The 15,615-nt window shown below is 44.2% G+C and overlaps 1 protein-coding gene across 2 annotated transcripts in view; it reads left to right on the top strand.

Moving 5' to 3' along the window:
• GXYLT1 (glucoside xylosyltransferase 1) overlaps positions 1–15,192 on the top strand; it is a 145,387-nt gene extending 130,195 nt beyond the window's left edge. For both annotated transcript variants that reach the window (XM_029615449.1, XM_029615450.1), the window contains one exon: positions 14,994–15,192. In XM_029615449.1, the coding sequence (XP_029471309.1) occupies positions 14,994–15,155 (162 nt within the window). In that variant the 3' untranslated portion in view covers positions 15,156–15,192. The remainder of the gene's footprint in view (positions 1–14,993) is intronic.
• The last annotated feature ends 423 nt before the right edge of the window (positions 15,193–15,615 follow it).

Raw genomic sequence — 15,615 nt, 5'->3', positions numbered from 1 at the left:
ATGACCTGCCTTCACCACTTTCTCCTACTGAAAGCAGAAAGCATTCTCCTCCAGAGGACCTTTCCTTCATAAATTTTGTGAAGCAGATGTCTGGATTGGTTCCCTTCCAATTACAGACCGAACAAAATGACAGGCATCAAATGATGGAGCTATTGCAATTCCTGGATGCTCCCAAGGAAATAACCTCCATCCCTATTCACCAATTTCTTCTAGATCTCCTCAAAAGAACTGGGAACACCCTGGCTCTGTTGCTCCAGTCAACAGGAAGGCTGACAACACTTCTTTGGTACAGTCAGCCCCAGGTTTTCAAAAACCTCAATTGGATCACCAATCTGTGGTGGTAGAATCTGCCCAAAAGAGAGCAAAGAGATCAAAACCCCACACTTCTTTTCCCCCAGGCAAGGAGCAAACATTTTTAGATGCCATTGGTCGCCGGGTCTTCCAGGGCTCAGTGCTCATTTCCCGAATTGCCTCTTATCAGCTCTATATGACCCAATACAACAGGGTCTTATTTAAGCAGATACAAGACTTGACAGACTCCCTAGATCAGCTCCAAACCCTAGTAAACAAGGGTTTTGAGGTGGACAAGCATGAGATAAGATCGTCTTACGATATCTTTGACACTGCTACCAAAGTATCTGCAGCCGCTATCTCGGCAAGATGATGGGCCTGGCTCAAGTCTTCGGACCTTCGCCCTGAAGTGCAGGACAGATTATCCGATCTGCCCTGTGTAGGAAACAATCTGTTCAGCGAGCAGATTCAACGAACGGTGGCAGAACTCAAGGACCATCATGAGACCCTGAGATACCTCTCTCTGATGCCTTCTGAGTACTCCTCAAAACAGCCTTTCCGAAAAGACACTAAGAAGTCTTTCTTCCATCCGAAGAAGCCCTACCCACCACCGGCTAGAACTCGCTCTTTGAGACCATTTCAAAAAACCCAGTCTCGTCAGATACGAAAACAAAAGCCGCAAGCAGCTCCTCAGCTGGGCCCTGCTTTCGGTTTTTGACTCCTGCACAGAGAGCAGCAGCCAGCTTCCACTGCCTCACATACCAGTGGGAGGTCGATTGAGTGCCACCTGTTGTTAAAATGGCACAATTACCTCAGACCAGTGGGTCCTAGCGATAATCACTCAAGGTTATCATCTCAACTTTCTCTCCATCCCACCGGACTCCCCACCCCTACAGACGTGGAGAACATCCGATCACTCCATCCTTCTGGAACAGGAGGTCTTCCTCCTTCTCCAGTCCCAGGCAATAGAACCAGTACACTACTCTCAGCACGGCCTAGGGTTCTATTCCCGGTACTTCCTAATCCCCAAAAATCGGGAGGCGTTCGTCCAATTCTGGATCTACGTGCCCTCAACAAGTACCTTCATCGAGAAAAGTTCAAGATGGTAACCTTGGGTTCTCTTCTTCCTCTTCTACAAAGGGGAGACTGGCTCTGCTCTCTAGACCTCCAGGACGCATACATTCATATTGCGATAACTCCATCTCATCACAAATACCTGAGATTTCTGGTAGGCCCCAAGCACTATCAGTACCGAGTGCTTCCATTCGGCCTTGCGTCTGCACCACGAGTCTTCACAAAATGTCTTGTAGTAGTTGCAGCCTTCCTCAGGACTCAAGGTGTTCATGTCTACCCCTATCTAGATGATTGGTTGATCAGGGCTCCCACTCAGCAAACTGCTCTGTCGTCCCTACATCTTACCTTACACACTCTGATTTCCCTAGGATTTCTCGTCAACTACGACAAATCCTACTTAGTCCCATCTCAAACCTTATCATTCATAGGAGCAGACTTGGACACCTTGCAGGCAAAAGCTTTTCCTGCTAGACAACGAGCTCTCACTCTCGTCTCTCTCGCACACCAGCTGCAGTCTCAGCGCTACACGACTGCACGCCACTTTCTCATCCTACTGGGACACATGGCATCCTCAGTTCAGGTCACCCCAATGGCCCGCCTAGCCATGAGAGTCATGCAGTGGACTCTAAGGTCACAGTGGACTCAATGCATTCAGTCCCTGTCGACCATTGTCCACGTCACCGACTCACTCCGTCAGTCTCTCGCCTGGTGGAAAAATCAGATCAATCTCCTCCAAGGCTTGCCCTTCCAGGCTCCAGATCCTCAAATAACTCTCACCATCGATGCTTCCAACCTCGGCTGGGGAGCCCACATGGCCAATCTGCAAACACAAGGAACTTGGTCTCCAGAGGAAGCCAAACACCAGATAAATTTCCTGGAGCTTCGAGCAATCAGATATGCTCTGAGTATTTCAGGATCGCCTCTCCAACCAAGTCATCCTGATTCAAACGGACAACCAGGTGGCCATGTGGTACATCAACAAACAGGGAGGCACGGGCTCCTACCTCCTGTGTCAGGAAGCTGTGCAGATATGGGAGGAGGCCCTCTCCCACTCGATGTACCTCAGGGCCACCTACTTGCCGGGAGTGGACAAGGTGTTGGCAAACAAGCTAAGTCACACCTTTCAACCGCACGAGTGGTCTCTCGACCCCTCAATAGCGGACTCGATCTTCCAACAATGGGGTTACCTTCAAATAGACCTCTTTGCGTTACCTCGAAACCGCAAAGTAGAGAACTTCTGCTCTCTCACTCACAGCCAACACTATCAGCCAAGAGATGCGTTCTCCCTCTCATGGGCAACCGGTCTCCTATATACATTCCCTCCACTTCCACTTCTCTCAAAGACTCTCGTGAAGTTATGTCAGGGCAAGGGAACCATGATCCAATACTTCAGGATCTCTCCATTCGCAGGCACATACCCTTGGGAAAGGACCTGCTTCTGATCACTCAAAACGATGGGTGCATACGCCACCCCAATCTTCAAGCCTTGTCCCTGACGGCCTGGATGTTGAAAGGTTAATTCTTCAGCCATTTAACCTTTCTGAATCAGTATCCAGTGTCCTGATTGCTTCACGGAAGCCTTCCACGAGAAAATCCTACCTTTATAAATGGAACAGGTTTCAGTCATGGTGCTCTTCTCAATCCCTTGACCCCTTTACCTGTCCAATCACGAAGTTTCTGGACTATCTCTGGCACTTGTCGGAGTCAGGTCTTAAAACTTCCTTCATCAGAATGCATGTTAGTGCGGTCGCCGCCTTCCATAAAGATGTCGGGGATGTTGCCATGTCAGTAGAACCCCTTGTAACACGTTTTCTGAAGGGCTTGCTTCACCTCAAGCCTCCACTGCATCCTCCGTCCCCTTCTTGGGACCTCAACCTTGTTTTGGGTCGGCTCATGAAACCACCATTCGAGCCTCTCCAATCCTGTGAACTTCGCTATCTCACATGGAAAGTGATCTTCCTTTTGGCAATCACTTCAGCTCGTAGAGTTATTGAGTTACAGGCCCTAGTTACCTATCTGCCTTACACTAAACTTCTGCAGGACCGGGCAGTACTCCGCACTCACCCTAAGTTTTTGCCTAAGGTAATATCAGAGTTTCATCTCAATCAGTCCATTATACTACCTACCTTTTTTCCCAGGCTCCATTCCAATCCAGAAGATCAGGCTCTGCATACCCTTGACTGTAAACTGGCTCTAGCATTCTACCTAGACCGTACAGCTGCCCACAGGAAAAGCACTCTATTGTTTGTCTCTTTCCATTCCATTAAATTGGGGCCGCCTGTGGGTAAGCAGACTCTCTTCTCTTGGTTAGCGGACTGCATATCCTTTTGCTATCAGCAAGCAGGCATTCCACTTCAAGACTGTGTTAAAGCACACTCTGTGAGGGCCTTGGCGACTTCAGTAGCACACCTACGCTCGGTGCCGCTTCCTGACATTTGCAGGGCTGCCACCTGGAATTCTTTCCATACCTTTACAGCCCACTATTGCTTGGACAAGGCCGGAAGACAAGATTCCATCTTTGGCCAATCTGTCCTGCGTAACCTATTCACAACTTGACATACCAACACCCTTCCGCCTGCCCGGTAGGGTTCAGGATGCCCTCAGCCAAACTGCACCCCAGCCCTAGTGCCTTGCACACCTGGGTACATTTGGTGCATACTCAGACAGACATCCTCAACTTGGTACTCACCCATATGTGAGGACTACCATCCTGCTTGTCCTGTGGGAAAGCAAATGTTGCTTACCTGTAACAGGTGTTCTCACAGGACAGCAGGATGTTAGTTCTCACGAAACCCGCCTGCCACCCCGCGGTGTTGGGTTCGTTATGTTTGTTGTTTTATTTTTCGGCACTTCCTGTAGCTTTTAAACAAGATTGAAGGGGGACCCCTGCTGGCTGCAGGGTTAGTGCCATGCTGGGCATGCCCAGTAGGTGCCAGTCAGAGTTCTAGAAACTTTGACAAAAGTGTTCCATGATTGAACTCCATCCTGTGATGTCACCCATATATGAGGACTAACATCCTGCTGTCCTGTGAGAACACCTGTTACAGGTAAGCTACATTTGCTAACCATGACTTGTAGGTGACAGCATGAGACTGTACCAAATGGGCTCTTCTGTCTTATAGTGCTTTTGCTCTACTGAGCATATGTGGGAGTTGCCTATGAGGCCCTATCACTTTTTTTTTTTTGTCATCTGAGCATCTGCCTGGACGTGTACCCTATCTCTCCATTTTTCTTTGTGATATCTCTTAGTATCTTTACTTTTCTTAATATTTTCTATTCTTACTTTGCCTCACTAAATTGCTAGCCCCCCCCCCCCCCCCAAACAGCACTTTTCAGTACTAATTAATATTTTCTGTGAAGAATTTTTTTTTTTTTTTTAAATATCTGGCACTAAAAAGCCCACTATCTTTTGCTTCGAGGACTGCGTGTGGTATGAAAATGCCCATTAGGAACAGATGTGATATTTGTTACCAATGCATAGGATTGAACTACAACCGATCTAACTGCTATCGCTGTGGCCAGATGACACTGAGCTCTCAGTAATCTAGGCTTGGAAGATGAAAGATCTACGCAAGTCTTTGAAGAGCCACAAATGATGGTGCTCCTGTAGTAGAGCGTATTCGGGCTCCCTGTGTGCCAAGTTGAACAGGAGCTTCTTGAGCAAGCCTCTTCTTGTTGGAGCAGACCTGGGGCCCTTCCATCTCTTTGGGGTTGAGTAAGCATAAAAAGCGCCATTCTCGGGCATTGGTAAGCCCTTGATGTACACCATGGGGCTCAAAGCTTACAATAGAAGGGCTACTTCACTGCCTGACCCCCTTACTCCCCGGGCCAAGACCAAAGTGAATCGGGCAAACTTTCCGCCAGCCCCCGCTCACCTGCCCTGGCCGCGTCCATCTCCCGCGCTGACAGCTCCGGAGCAGCCCCAGCCAGCCCCGCTTCACTGCCTGACCCCCCTCACTCCCCGGGACAAGACCGAAGTGAATCGGGCAAACTTTCCGCCAGCCCCCGCTCTCCTGTCCTGGCCGCGTCCATCTCCCGCGCTGACAGCTCCGGAGCAGCCCCAGTCCTCTCTCCCCTCCTCCCGGGGACAGCCGGCGGTGAGAGCGGGCGCTCCCCATGTCTCCCTATTCTCTAAAAGGTAATGTGCACTCCGTGACCTCGGACGTGCAGCCGGGTGCTCAGATCACGGTGTGCGACGTCCGAGGTCACGGCGTGCACTCGTTACCTTTTAGAGAATAGGGAGCCATGAGGAGCGCCCGCTTTCGCCGCCGGCTGTCCCCGGGAGGAGGGGAGAGAGGACTGGGGCTGCTCCGGAGCTGTCAGCGCGGGAGATGGACGCGGCTAGGGCAGGTGAGCGGGGGCTGGCGGAAAGTTTGCCTGATTCACTTCGGTCTTGTCCCGGGGAGTTAGGGGGTCAGGCAGTGAAGCGGGGCTGGCTGGGGCTGCTCCGGAGCTGTCAGCGCGGGAGATGGACGCGGCCAGAGCAGGTGAGCGGGGGCTGGCGGAAAGTTTGGGGGGAGTTAGGGGGTCAGTCAGCCCTTCTCCTGTATCCACTTCCTGGTACCTGTCATTTCAAATGTCATTTGAAATGACAGGTACCAGCGCACCCAGGATACTGTATAGGCGCTGTATAGCGCCTATACAGTAAAATGGATTGCGCTTCATGGACGCGCATTGGACGCGGCTTGCATTTGCATGCCATTTAAATACAGTATCGAGCGGTATGTGATGCAGACTGTGCGTGCGGCAAACGTGGGTGCGCCCGGCACTAACGCAACTCTTTCTACTGCACCTTACTGTATCGACCCGTTGGTTGGGAGACAGGGTTTTGTTTTTTTTCTGATTCTTATTTGGTTTGACGTGATTTGCAGAACATAAATATAGTCTCTGGAGGATGTTAATGGGAAACTCCTGAAAAACTGTTAAAAGCAGAGATTCTCTTAATTTTTTTTTTGTGAAATTTATTCAAGATGTGCAGGAGGAGGAGCTACTAAAGACACTCCTCCTACATACCCTGTCTTTGTAGCCTAGTCTCTAGGCCTCATCTCTGCCTAGAGACTAATCTACAAAGACAACTTTACCAAAATGCATGTCTTATTCATCTCTGAAAACTCTCAGATCTCTGTATGTGCAGGAGTGGCCTAATGTTTAGAGCAGTGAGCTGAAAACTAGGGAAGCCACAGGTTCCAATCCTGCTTCTCCCACTGATTTTTCTTGTGACCTTGAACAAGTCTCTTTCTTCTCCTTTGCCCCAGGCATCATCTTAGATTGTAAGCCTTCTGTAGGGCAGTGACCTACTCATTGTACCTAAACTGGAACTTGCCTTGAGTACTGGTTTGGAGAGCTGAGTAATTAAATCCAAATATGTTTTTCTGCCCTAAACAGTAGTAACTGCAGGCCAGAGCACTGCCACATCTGCACGATATCACTGAGAGAGATTTTGATATATAAAAAAAGCAGGACAATCAGTCACACAACTGGGTGACATCATCCAGTGGCACTGAAACAAAAAAGTTCTCTCAGTGATCAGAAAAAGCAGTTTTTTTTCTGAGCATGTGCTGATGTTCCTGTGCAGCAGCTGCCACATGAGTCTCAGTCTTTATTTTTCTACTTATGCTGTGGGGCATATAGGACTCAAACATATAACTGCTGAGACTATGTTTATATCCCAGCCAATAAAATCAACCAAAGCTCATTCTACTGCTCAGAATTAAGTCACATCTTTTCTGTTTCTGTAAAAGAAATTATTGTGAAATAGTCATTTATAATGAATGACAGTTGCATGAGACTTGTTTAGCAACACCTCATTAGGTAACACCTACAAATTATTCTGGATTCAGAAATGCCTATATCACCCATTCCAAATCGGTTTAACTTAACCTTTCTCACATATGCATCGAAAGCTAAATGCACAGCATGCAAAAAACAAACTAGCCCAGGTCTTAGAAATGCAGGAGCATACAGCGTGTCTGTCACAGTCCTGGCAGTCATATCAAGGACTCTGTTCTCAAGGCTGGCAACACATTCAGAGTTTCCCTGCTTAGGCTGGAAACAATTCCATGTGTCCATATAGTCAGGAAGCATTTCTTATCAGTACCAGAGTGGCAGATAACTTTCAGAGAGGAAATGCTGTCAGAAAGCTCTCAGCCAATTACTGATAAGACCTTATCACCTGGTAGATAGCTTCTGTGCATGTGGACAGGCAAGAACCATTTGGAGTATACAAGTGTTGCATGGACAGGGTTTCAGTGAGAAGTCAGCAGAAAAGCCCCTGTCATTTGTTACTACTTCTTCCTTCTCTTTTTCAGTCAGTTTCTTTCCTGGACTTTCAAGGCTCCCAGGTCCCCATATAAAAGCCCACCCGATCCCAAAAGTGATCATTGATTAGATATGCCAAAGTCCATCATTGGCGGGTGATTAAAAGCTGATTTTTTTTCCCCTAGCAACAAGTTCACATTATGGTGTAGGTCAGTGATGGCTAACCTATGACACGCGTGTCAGAGGTGACACGCCGAGCCATTTTTGCTGACACGAGCAGCGTCTCATGGACTATCGGGAATTTTTTTTTTTTTTTTATCGGCTGCGCTGACCCTTTAAAATTTGTTTTTTAGTATCCCCCCCCCCACCCTCTGGACCCTCCCCAATGCCCCCGGGCGCAGGGAGGCTCATGCGGCGCAGCGATAGGCAGGGCCGTGGTGAGGCTCACGTCACCACGGCCCAAAGAAAAAGATTGCGTTTAAACGCGCTGATGCTGCTCCTCCTTCCTGCCTGTGCAGCCCCGGAAGTAAACGTTGCCGGAGCCACGTGGGCAGGAAGGAGAGAAGCATCAGCACGTGCAGAAGAGGAGCAGCACTTGCGCTAACGGGCCGCCGCGAATTCCAAGTCGCAGCGGCCCGAGAAGAGGAAGAGGCCAGGTAGCAGGGCCGCTGCAGAGCCCATCCTATGGCGACCCGCGAAAAGGAGGCCCAGAGGTGAGAGAGAGGCTGAGGGTCTATAGAGTGTGTGTGCGTGCGTGTATGAGATGAGTTGAGAGATTGTGTGTGAGAGCGAGGACCTGAATGTTTGCAGAGGCAGCATGTGCTTGAGCAAGACAGCATGTGGGAGTGAGAGAGAGCCTGTGTGTGTGAGTCAGACAGCATGTGCCAGTGAGAGACTGTGTGTATGAATGATTGTATGAGACAGATCATGTGACAGTGAGAGCCTGTGTGTGTGAGAGAGAGAAATGCATGTGAGAATGAGAACCTGACTGTGTGTTTGAGGGAAGAAGATGGAGAGAAAAGAAACAGAAAAAAAAGACAATATAAAGGAATTGGCAAAAAAAATAAGAAAGGGAAGGTGGAAAAAAAAGCCTGTGACCAACCAATTAGAAAACTAAGATCAGACAGCAAAGGCAAAAAAAATAAATATTACTTTTTAGTGATTGGCACATGTAATCTTTGGGAATGTGCAAGAGTAGCACTTTCTCTTTGCGGATCTCATAATGTACGAGATCAACATGGAGGAATTGGAAACCCATGGGGCCTGCACAGAGGAGGCAGCAGAATGGGCTTCAGTGTCAGTAGCAGCAATCGGCACCTCCCCAATAGCCATGTGGCAGCAGTGACAGTGGCAGCAGAGGAATGAGAGAGGCTCCGAGGTTGCTGGCAAAAGAAAGAGAGGGGGGGTCTGCCTTTAGTGTGTGCATGTGTATGAATGGGACTCTGCCTGGGGGTGTATGTATGTGAATGCATGGGTGCCTGCCTGCGGGCAGGCACCCATGCATGTGTGTGAGAATGCATGTGTGTGAGAATGAATGTGTGCAGGCCTGGGGGATGGGGAGGGAGTGGTGTGAAAATGAATGGGAGCCAATAAAAGAAACCGACTGACAGATGAAGTTTGTAATGTTTGCTTGGGCTTGAAGTGTACGAAATACCAACCTTCAATTGAAGATTTAGCCAATGAAATTCAGCAACAAAAAAGTCACTAAGCAGGTAAGGTAAAGAATTATTTGTTTTTGCTTTATTAATAAATACAGTACATATATTAAAATTATAACTTTTTGTTATTAATTAGAGCTACAAATATCACAAAATTATGGATTTTTCTAGAAGTGACACCACTCGAGTTATGCTCGGTTTTTTTTTAATGAATTTTGACACACTGAGCTCAAAAGGTTGGCCATCACTGGTGTAGGTGCTGGGAAACCCAGCCTGCAGATCAAAATATTCTGTTTAGCTGAATACAATTGCAAGGCCACTGTAGCCTCAACATATTCATGTCCAGCTAGCCATGTCATTTAGTTTAAACAATGTCCTGTTTTCTGAACAATAACAGTTCTTTGTCTCCAGTAGCATCCATTTTGTTTGATTCAGAACCATCTTGTTGTGTTCAGCTAACACACACACAGCTCCTTTTAAGTGACCTAGGCTAGGCCCTACTGTGCGAAAAGATGCATTTTTGCTCTCTTCTTAAGCTGCTCATTGTTTTCTGCTCTCCTGGCTTTTCATTATTTTTTTTCTTCCTTTTTGAAGATTTTTTTTTTCGTGAGTCTCAAACATTTTTTTATGTTCAATTTCTCCAACTTTGAGTTTGACCTAGCCTCAGCTCTCTTCACAATGGCAGGTGGCAAATCAGGCTTCAAAAAATGTCTTTGCTTGTTCTAGAAGATTAATTTTTCAGATTGGCAAAATCACTATGTTCCCTGTTTAAGAACATCCCATGTTGATCCTAACATTTAGGCACGGGCAGCACAATCTTCCAAGGCCAGAACATCCAGAAGTTACACACTGAAAATAATGTTTTAGTTCTTGTCAACCCATCAGGTCAGTAAAGAGGAAAATTAATGAGGTGAAGGAGCATTGCCTAAATTAAATAAAAAACAAAAAACGGAGTCTCCCCCCCCCCCCCCCCCCATGCTATGTGCCATAACTCTGTGAAGTTTTAGCAAGAAAGAAAATGCGCTCTTTGGCACCAAAGCATACAGGCCGTAGTGGGCCAGACCAAGGGTCCATCAAGCCCAGTATCCTGTCTCCAGCAGTGGCCAATCTAAGTCACAAGTACCTGGCAAATACCCAAACATCAAATAGATCCTATGCTACTAATGCCGGCAACAAGCAGTGGCTATTCCCTACATTAGTTGCCTTAACTACATACTCTGGGAATGAGTTCCAGAGCTAGATTGTGTGTTGAGTGAAAATACATGGTACAATACATGTATAACTATTTGGAAAAAGTTACAAGATATGACACTAATTATTTCATTCCTAAGCTGCAAGAAACAGAGAAATGTGGAAAGCATCAAATTTAAACAGCTTGCCATGCATATATTTTAAAAATAATAAAGCCTTATAATGATCTTCAATCACCAATACTAAGAGGATCTACACAGACCCCACTGATGTGGATATATCCTGTGGAGTGTAAATAGCCAGGGCAATGGTAGTGCACTCTCGCTAAAATAACTCTGCACCGTCTTTTATTCTTTTTTATAAATTTTTAATTATTTCAATTTTTAACTAATTCAAAATTAGAAAAAATAAATACAATTATTTTATGAACTCATTTTACCCAACAATACAATGTATAGTCTGGACTGTACATTGTATTGTTTGGTAAAAGAATAAAACAGTGCAGTGTTGTTTTAGCAAGAGTGCACTACCACTCCATTCGTTATTTACACTTCACCGGACATATCCACACCAATGATGTCTGTGTAGATCCTCTTAGTATGGTTGTTTTATTCATATATTTTCTCCAGAATGTGTGCAGTAGCCTTTGGAGCCAGAAAACTAATACAGCTGTGGGCTTTGGGTCTTCATGAAGATGTTCACAAGAAACTTGCTGATACTTCATGTACAGAGGATAATCTTTTTGGAGACAACCTTTAAAGAAACAATAGATCCTATTAAAGATCACTGCTCCACTCTCTTTACCCTTTCAGGAGCTAGAGCAGAGTAGCCATCTACAACCAGAAAAATTTACTTCAGGAAGAAGTTACCAAATCTACTTTGCTCGTAGCAGCAACAAAGCAGGCTAAATGCTAAGGAAAGAGCACAGTCCAAACCTCTTCAACAAACAACCAAAATCTAACACTACTTTTTGACCACAATAACAAAAGGCTTCCCAGTTAGATTTAAATTGTCTCCTGCTGTGTCTTGCAATCTCAATATGGTACTCGTCCATTGATGAAAACTTTCTTTGAGCCATTAGATTCCTCCGAGCTGAAGTACCTCAGCTAGGTCGTCATATTTTTGGTGATGGCTACTTCAGTACACACACATTCAGTGAGCTCCAGACCTTATTAACTTATCTGCTTTATACCTTTTTTCATAATAGGGTGGTTCTGTACCTGCATCCTAAATTCCTGCCTTAGATAGCGTTGGGCATCCTTCTCAGCCAGTCAGTCGTCCTTCCAACTTTTTTCTCTAGGCCACATGTCCAAAAAGATGAACTAATCTTGCAGTTTATATTTCAAAAGAGCCTTAGCTTTCTATCTGGAGCAAACTGAAGCCCTTAAAGTCCACCAGCTTTTTCTTTTGACCCAAACAAACCTGGAACAGCTGTTGCCAAGCATAGCCTTTCTAATTGGTTAGTACATTACATATCTTTCTAATATGCCAAGGAAGATTTGATTCTGGATCAACATGACAAGGGTCATAGATTGAGTCATGGCGGCATCAGTGGCCCACCTAAAATCAACTTTCATGGAAGAGATTTGTAAGGCTGCAACATGGTGCTCAGTGTACAAATTTGCATCCTATTACTGTTTAAATAGACTTCCAACAGCAGGTATGATCAATGCATCCTGTAACGTATTTTAGAGGTTTAGCATTCATCTCCCTTCCCCTATGGCCCATTAAAGTTTCTTCAAGGACCGCCAGGATAGCAATTCTCAAACACTGGTGACATCAGATGTAGGCTGGCACAGAAATTTTATTTCAGATTTTTCAGAAACTTTGAGCATGCCCTACTGCCATGCAGGGGGGAGGGGGTGGCCCTCAGTCTCCCCTTTTCCTTGGAGTCCACAAATCACAGTTCTTCTCTCTCCTGCTGCTAGGAAGAAAATTCTGTTTCATAAATATTGCAGGAATTGTCTTGGGAGCCCTATTGTCTTTGTCTCTTTAGTTATCTTAGGTAGGTTTTTCAGTTGTTTCCTTCAATTTTCTCAACAGCCTCATGATGCACTGGTGCATTGAAGTGCCACTAGTCATGTTTTCAATCCAGCATTAAGTGTTTGATTTTACTGATTTAATTTTTTGCTCAGTGCCACTAAAAGAGAAAGCCAGTAACTTCAATAAATGCCCTTTGTGCAAGAAGATCACGTGTGACATGGATCCCCATGATATATGTCCTCTGCCTGGGGGCAGACCACGATGTCTGAGGGGTTCCCCTTGCACAACTGTGTACCCTAGTCGGGGGCATCAATCCCAACAAGTTTTTGGAGAAGTATTTTCAAGTATTGTAACTCCGGTCCTTCAGAGGAATCGACATTAAAGGACCCAGCACCTACATCGACCACTGGCGATGCCTCAGCATTGAGGAGATATTGATGCCCCTTGACATCAACCACCAGATAGACCATTGGTTTCTCCCATTCAAAGAGCACGAAGGGTTCAGCCTCTTTGAATCCATTATTGCAGAGCTCTAGTCAGATTCATTGGGTGAAGGCCAAAAAGCATAAACATTGATCTACGTTGATGCATGATGCTGAAAATGGGGGACATTTTGCCTTCTGCTTTGAATCATCTAAGGTTCAATGGTGCGGCGAGCTTATCCTCGGTGCAATTTCTGAAATAGTACCAGTGTCCACGGGTCCAGGCTTCAGGCACCAATACACCTCTGGTATCCTAGGAAGATGTGGCTTTTCTTCCTGCCTCTCAGGCTGTTTTGGCTTTGGAAATTTTTGAGGAAGAACTGGAAAGGAAGATCCAGGAGGTGCTGGACCAAAAGATGCAGTGCATTTCTGACTCATAGGAGAATCACCATTTAATGTGTAAGTCTGAACATGTTCCTTGAAGCCCTATGACACTGAGTTGTCAAATTTAAGAAAAAGTAATTTTAAAAAACTCTGATAACTAGCTGCTAGAAACAAAGGGATGTTTTCCACAATATTTTCTGCAGTATAGCTAGGTATATGCACTTTAAATTTGAAACTCTTTGCTTTTATGGCTCAAAATGGAGCTCTTCTTTGCTGCTTTAGTGCCAATTTTATTTGATTTCCCAAACCAACATTGTAATGAGCTAAAAGTGTGTCTACTGAACCCATGAAAGCAAGGCAATTTTCATTTGTTACCAGAGTCTATCGAAAGAATTATTAAGAAAGGGAGCCCATGTTCTTTAGGTGCTTTGACCTTAACTTTCAGTTTCAGAAACTAACGCTGGCTTTTATTATAGTTCTTGTTTTGAGAATTATATTCTGATCTGTACAATTTACTATGCACATTAGTTTGATGCAATTACTTCCAATTTCAGCCAAGCAGATTGAGTTCTTCTTTTCAGACTACAAGCAAGGTATCTAATAAATAATATAATACTAGTAGGCCTACAGAAGAGTTGTGAAATTTGGCAATGATGCTCATTATGTAGGAGACTCTCTCTTATATAACCTTCAAAAATCAATGCTGTATTTTAATGGTGCCTTATTTAGCAACCAGATATAAAAATGAGGGTGAATATTTTTGGAGGTCTGGGACTATGCTGCACAGAAGAAAATGTGTTCCCATAAAAATGTGACTCCTTGGTTTCCTATGAGAATTAGCAAAAAAAAAAAAAAATTGCTGAAAATTTTGTGCCTTGAACTACGTACCACTTATGTGTGTGTATTCACAAATAAAAGTTTTTGTTAACATATATTGACCAGTATATTGTTTGCCACACATTATGTTTTGTTGTATTTTATCACCAGCTATTGTTTATGAATGTGTCAGGAAACGTGCATAAAGCAAAACTGTTCTAATGATCATAAGTCAAATTAAATAATTCTACTTTGAAATGTTTGATTTGCATGCAATTTATTTCAAAATATTTTACAATGCAAGATAAAATGCAGAGTTAATGAATATACCTTTACGCTGTCTTAAACATGGCATGTGCACTACTATCATTCAATTAAGGGGAATTATTTTGTCAGATGATGTTACAGTGTGCTCTTTTATACTCTTATTTTACCTTAGCTCAATAAGAATTATAATTGTGAGCAGAGTTGCATTTAGATTTAGATAATTATACTTTTTAGAATAGAGCCGAGATATATCAATTGTGTGATCATGCTAGCAGTCTTTGAAGTGTGTTAGGTCTGTAGAGCTTGAGTTTAATTCCGTTGCTTAACAGAGTATACTAGTTTGTATTCCACAAGGCAAAAATTTGATGTGCTCTTTTATTATGGCCATAACTAACTATAGTATTAGGATAATGAGGATATACTATTAATAAGTGGAATAACAGTGATTGTTTCCAAATTAGATTTAATACCATCTGTCCACAGTTTTTTACTGGCCTATTGCCACCAGTTAAACTGTCTTTATGAACGCCCTTGGTTTACTAAATGCAAAACAATCCCAAAGGGAGTCTTCATAATACAGTAGTTACTATTTGTAGGGAGCATTATTGATCCCATGTAACTTACTGTTTGTTGTTAATTCTTTCTATAGCACTCATTTGGAGATGATCTGGTTCGCTCCTTTTTGCACCCTTTAGAGCGAGAACTGCAAAAGACAGCGCACACATACTGTGGAAGGATACGGCAAATATTCACAAAGCAGTTGACTAAAAGCATCAAAGATTATTATGCCTCAAGACCTAAGGAAAGATAAAACTGTAATTTTAACAAAATAAAGAATATAAAATCCATTCAGTCTTCGAACAGTGCAAACATAAATACAGAATAGATGTGTAAAGGATGCTTGTGCAAAGAAATAATTCTGTTACTTATGTACTGATCGACAGTATTTTGCTAATGTATCAGAAATGAAGAAAGACTTTGTTTTGAAGAGTAAGTTGGAATATTTTCCAGAGGAGTAATTTTCTTATCCTTGACACCCCTATTACCGTAAATCCTCTTACTACCAATGTTGGTAACTTAAGATGTTGCTTTTGTCATCCAGTAGAATTACTCTGTTTATTTTTTCTGTTGTCTGTTTATACTCAAATGAACAGATGACAAATGGACATGCGTTTCACATCTCATACATAATGTTAGGCACTAATAAACTGTGAATGTAGCAATAATTACACTTCGCACTAACTTCACTTTAAAAGTGAGAAGAAAATCGT

This window comes from Rhinatrema bivittatum, chromosome 9 (assembly GCF_901001135.1).
Source record: "Rhinatrema bivittatum chromosome 9, aRhiBiv1.1, whole genome shotgun sequence".
Taxonomy (NCBI): Eukaryota; Metazoa; Chordata; class Amphibia; order Gymnophiona; family Rhinatrematidae; genus Rhinatrema; species Rhinatrema bivittatum.
The sequence above is the reverse complement of the archived record's forward strand: the minus strand, read 5'-3'. Positions and strand labels throughout refer to the sequence as shown.